Source organism: Corvus brachyrhynchos, unplaced genomic scaffold (assembly GCF_000691975.1).
Source record: "Corvus brachyrhynchos isolate BGI_N302 unplaced genomic scaffold, ASM69197v1 scaffold843, whole genome shotgun sequence".
Lineage (NCBI taxonomy): Eukaryota > Metazoa > Chordata > Aves > Passeriformes > Corvidae > Corvus > Corvus brachyrhynchos.
In genome coordinates, this window is record NW_008237262.1 from 36193 (window position 1) to 41563 (window position 5371).

Genomic DNA, 5371 nt, shown 5'->3' on the forward strand with positions numbered 1-5371 from the left:
GAGCAGATCTGCCTGGGCTGGGTTGACAATTGGAATTAATTTTGTATGGTAGTAAAATAACACTGGTTCCTGTTAACAGAAGACAGCACAATCCCAATTAAGCAAGAGTTGTGCACTGCAGGTCGGGAGGAGGAGGAGGCTGCAGAAGCTCCTGGAGAGCCCTGCCCAGGTGAGTAACTGCATACCTCGGAGGGAAATCTAAGATGAGGGATTAAATTCCAGGTTCTGTGGGGGTTTTTTTCCCCACCTCTGCTCATGTATTCCAAATCTGTTAGAAGTTTTGAGCAGACTTGCCAGCAGCCCCGACAGGCGAGGGCTGGTGTTGCCCTTTCCCTTCTCAAGGACATTTTGGAGCTTTCAGATGCATGGCTGGTTTTTGTCCAAGTGTGGATTAGGAGATGTTTCATCCTCCCCTAAATCCCTTCAGGTTGCCCTTTCCCTCCTCCCTTCCCTTCTGGGGTTTTCCTGGGCAAGGATGAGCACACAGACTCCTCTGAAAGGCTGCAGAGCCCTGGGCCCTGTTCTTTGCCCTCTCACTTGGAACCTCTTTGTTTTACAAATCAGCTGCTCTGCTTTGCAGATTTTCCTCACTCTACAAAGGGTAGCAATGCTGCCTGTTGGCTCCACCGGAACTTGGCTTACTGTCTTTGCAGCCAGCTGGGATTTTTAGACCTTTCCAACAGGTTTCCTTAAGAAACTGGGCTATGGGGAGCTGGGCTTGGGGATACAACCTCCAAACAAAGCCCAAACCAGAGCAGGTTTTCGGCCTTGTGAAATCCTGAGCTTAGGCAGGTATGATCCACTTCTGGATTTTCTCCCTTAGTAGAGCGAGGATTTTACAATCCTGAGGCATCCAGTCAGACCAGGAAAGGCAGCGAGGTGGATGCCAGGGAGCTGCCAGGCACAGAGGGCGAGGACCTTCCAAGAGATCCTGACACAGGTGAGGATCTGCCAAAAACTCCACTGCAGGAATTACCCCTTAATGGCTCTTCATGTTGTGTCTTCCCTGATGCTTTGGTGCCATTGTGCATTCCCAAATTATCTGTGCTTTGTGCCTTCCCCCGGTGTTTCTCAGTTGTGTAAATTCTCCCCAATAAACAGGATTTCAGACTTATGCAACGGATATTTCATCGTGGATTAAACAAGAGGAGGAGCCACCCTCCCCTGCACAACAGGACCTGGAGAAAGAGGAAATCTCTACAGTTCCAAGTACAGGTCAGTAATGGATTTTAGCTGGGATTTCAGGGACAGTAAATGTAGTTTAGAGTATTTTTTAATACTGTATGAAATGTCACAACCTTACGATGTAAACCATGAGAGAACTGGGACAAACCTCAGTCTGCTGGTTAATATTTGGTGACAAAACTTTTGGGTTCTGTCAGCTGAAGAGACTCCTTCCCCCTTGAGCCAGCCAAAAGCTGTCAGAGGCGCTGGCTTGGGCTTGTGTTGAGGCAAGCCCAGAGGTGTGCTCAAGCTGCATGGATTGAGTCTGTGCTGCTTTTACCTGGATAAAAACTTGGCTGAGGGCTGGGCTCACAGAGTGCTGGGCAAGGGAGTGACACCAGCTGGCGGCCAGTGACCGGTGGTGTCCCAAGGGCTCAGTACTGGGGCCATTCTGTTTAATGTCTTTATCAACGATGTGGATGAGGGGATGGAGGGCACCCTCAGTCCTTTTTATGGACAGGATTCCCTGCCCTGAAGACAAGTTCCTCACTTCACATGCAGTCAGTTCTTCCAGGCCTTTCTGGAAATGGCTTGGAGGCTTTGGGCTTTTGATCCCCCCCCTATAATCCATTCCCACTTCTTACCCTCATTCCTGCCTTTGTGCTGTGTTGTGCTTGTCTTCAGGAGCTACAACAAGGATGTTTGTCCCAGAAATTGCTGCCCTATCTCCACATGGCCCCCCCTTCTCCAGCCAGATCTTGTGCTTTCTCATGTCACGTTAATCAACAGTCCTTGGTTGGCTCCATGGCCATCCAGTTATCAGTGTTTGGGACACACACATTCCTTTATTTTTTGGGAATCAGGAGCTCAGTGGGTCTCACTTTGGACCGCAGTTTACAGAGTCACAAGAGAGTGGGCTTTAATCACAGTGATTTTCCGTCCTGGCTGCAGTTCAAGTCAGTGACTTTCTTTGAAAGTTCAATAACAAAAATATTATTCTACTTGGGTGTTTCAGGCAAGAAAAATAAGTTTCCAAGGCTGTTCATTAAAAAACAGATGCTCATTAGACAACTCTAGTTCCTGGGAGCAGAGAGTGCTTCTGATAGGCTTAGGAGGGGAGGTTTAGGTTGGATATCAGGAAAAGGTTCTTCTCCCAGGGGGTGGGGGGGCACTGAACAGATATTTAAAAATGCAGTTTAAAAAAGTCCTGTTTCCCTGGAGATATTGTTTCAGTGGACGCTGGTACTTGTTCCCCCCGTCAGTATTAATGATGTGGCTGTAGGCTGGGAGGGACATACCTAAGGGGGCTCCTGAATTAAAAATCTCTGAAATCTCTCTGTTTCAGATGAAAATTTGAAGAGGGACCATCCAGCAGACTGCTTTGAGAACAAGACCTGTGAGTTAGAGATACCAGGAAGGCCAGGAGAGGGGTTTCCCAAAGATCCCAGCCATGGAGTGCCATGGGACAGTCAGTGGAATTCAGAAATGATGGAAACAACCACCACCGCGAATGGGAACGGCCTTGGAGGGGATGCTCAGTACGAGTTCTTTAGTGCTCAGGAAAGGAGCCTTGAAAAGCAGCCCTGTGTGTACAAGTGTGAGAGAAACTCCCCACAGCAGGGCCAGCCTCAGGCACCGCAGGGAGAAGGGGAGATGTTTCCAGGCCCCACGTGTCAGAGGGTGTTCCCTCTGCTGCACCCACACCCGGGAGAGAAAGGAAGGGGCCCTGGAGCTGCTCCTGTCTCCTGCGAGGGGCCGGGGCCCCGCTCCGAGTGTGGAGAGACTCCCCCGGGCACAGGCAGGCCCCGTGACCAGGACAGCCTGGGCGCAGAGGAAGCTGCTGAAAACGAGGAGAGCTTCCCCACGGACACATCGGGAGCCAGCCCCTGCTGGGATCCACCCCCGGCCCGGGGCAGCCCTGCCCAGCAGCAGAGCCAGGGCCGGGGCAAGTCCTACATTTGCAGCGACTGTGGGAAAAACTTTGTTTGCCACTCCTGGCTCGTTAGGCACCAGACAAGTCACACGGGAGAGAGGCCCTACAAGTGCTCCAAGTGTGACAAAACCTACAGGAGGAAGGATTACCTCCTGAACCACCAGCGCCGGCACACGGGAGAGAGGCTTTTCCAGTGTCCTCTCTGCAGCAAAAGGTTTGTGCTCAAGAGGAGCCTGCTGAAGCATCAGGAAGGTCACATGCAGGACACACACGTGCCGCTGGTCAGCTGGCCCTGCGGGAACATCAGGGGCTCCGTGATGCATTCCATATAGGACATCACCCACGGCCCCCTCGGGGTCCCCTCGCTGGGCCAGGGCAGCTCTGTGCCAGACCCTGAGGGCAGGAGAAGGCTGTGGAACAGCCATCCCGAGCCCCTCCCAGGAAAAGGGAGGTGGCTGGGGGTTGTTTTCCCATTCACCAGTGCCTGTGGATTTGGGGAGGTGTTGGAGATACTGCTGGCTGTGGATCCATGTGGGAGAGAAACTGCGTTGACATGGAACAGTTTGTGATGTTTGTTACAAAGAAGAATTGTCTGAATAGAGAGAAATTATCTGAAATGTTATCCCGGGAGTCCGGAGTTCTTGGACTGGGCTGGGAACAAGTGAGTTAAAGGTGTTAATTGTCCACTAAATGAGTGAAACGGTGTCAGGAAACACCCACTTGGGTGAAATACTTTGGGAAAGGAAGTGTTGCCCCTGTGGCTGTATGAGGAAGCCTCTTTCTTCAGTGGCAAACAGAAAGAAGGCTGCAGAGCCTGGGAGGCAGCTCATTCCCACTGTTAAATCCTGGGGCTCCTTGCTGCTGAGCCCCAAGGGAGAATTCCTGGAGGGTGAGATCCTTACTGGGAGTTGTAAAATGGCCGGGGAGCCTGGAATATGGTTTCAATTTTGCATAGCCTTAAAGTTGTGTTGCATTTATTTTCCCACATTGTTAACGGTCTTCTGTTTTTGTTCAATTTTCCAAACCCCGTGAAAGTGGAACATGGAGATGCTGCAGAAAACCTGGGAAACATGGAGTTAACGAGCTGCTGTGTCCCAAACACTGATAACAGGATCTGCTGGAGGGAGATGGGGCCATGTGGAGGTAGGGCAGCTCTGCTCCTCCAGACTCCTTGTGTCCCGCTCCCAAGAAGAAAGAAGCTCCCAAGGTTTGTAGATGCCCGTGGGCAAAATGGAGTGACAGGTGTCAGAGGGGTCCAAAAAAGCTCACAAAGTTCTATTAGAAAATTCCACACTCAGTGTGGGAATTGGTATTTTTGCCCTTATCTTCTGGTATTAAGAGAAATAGCAGAGTAAAAGAAAAGAGGGAAGAGAGAGAGGGAGGTCAGAGAGGCGAAGGGGAGGAGATCACCAGTCCTGGCTCTGGCATCGATCCAGCTGACACAGTGTCCAGGATCCCAGAGGTGCCCCTGTGAACGCTGTATCACCCTTTTATAGCCAAGTTTTCCACACCCTGGGGCCACTTTTTTTACTTTTGATGCAAGCAAGTGAGCAGACACAGTCCATCCCTCTGGATCCTCCTAGAAACGGGTCAGGGGGTCTTTGGTGGTTTTGATCCCCCCCAAACTGATCAACCTGTGTTGGACACTCCATGTCCTGTGCTGTTCCACGTTGTGCTTATCTCCAGGAGCCAGAATGAGGGCGTTTGTCCCAAAAAAGAGCTGCCCCAGCTCCGTGTGCTCCCTTCTCCAGCCACATCCTGTCCTTTCCCGTTCCGTGTCTCACACAGCAGTCCTTAGCTGGCTCCACAGCTGTGGCTGAGACACACACACCCTTATCTCCTGGCCTTCTACAGAATCCAAAGTGATAAACCTCGGCCTGAAAAATAATCAGCTTGGGACTCTACTGGCTTCAGCAGAATGCAGGGGAAGAGTTATTGGAGAATTTAGATAGGAAAAAGCGTGGTAGAGAGGAAATAGAAGGGAGGAAAAGAGCTGTCAGTGAAAACTGAGCAGCTGCAGAGAGACTTACAGGAAGAAAAGCCCCAAAATTGGAAAAATCAGAGGGGCTGAAAATATCAGAGGGTCCCCCTCGGCAGGCACACCCTTTGTTCCAGTTTGTCCCTTGTTAGCAGGTTTGGGACACAGCAGCACATTAACTCCTTGGTGCCCGGGATGCCACACCCCAGGGCACTGCCCACACGGTGTTGGGACCCACAGCTTTTATTTGGGCCAACTCATCTGGAACTCCAGAAATTCCCTTTCCTGCCGCAGCA

General features: G+C 51.1%; 1 protein-coding gene across 1 annotated transcript in view; it reads left to right on the forward strand.

Moving 5' to 3' along the window:
• LOC103613075 (zinc finger protein 746) overlaps positions 1-5371 on the forward strand; it is a 20910-nt gene that overhangs the window by 7474 nt on the left and 8065 nt on the right. The window contains exons 7-10 of the mRNA XM_017730526.1: positions 80-169; positions 824-940; positions 1102-1215; positions 2510-3423. Of these exons, the coding sequence (XP_017586015.1) occupies positions 80-169; positions 824-940; positions 1102-1215; positions 2510-3423 (1235 nt within the window). The remainder of the gene's footprint in view (positions 1-79; positions 170-823; positions 941-1101; positions 1216-2509; positions 3424-5371) is intronic.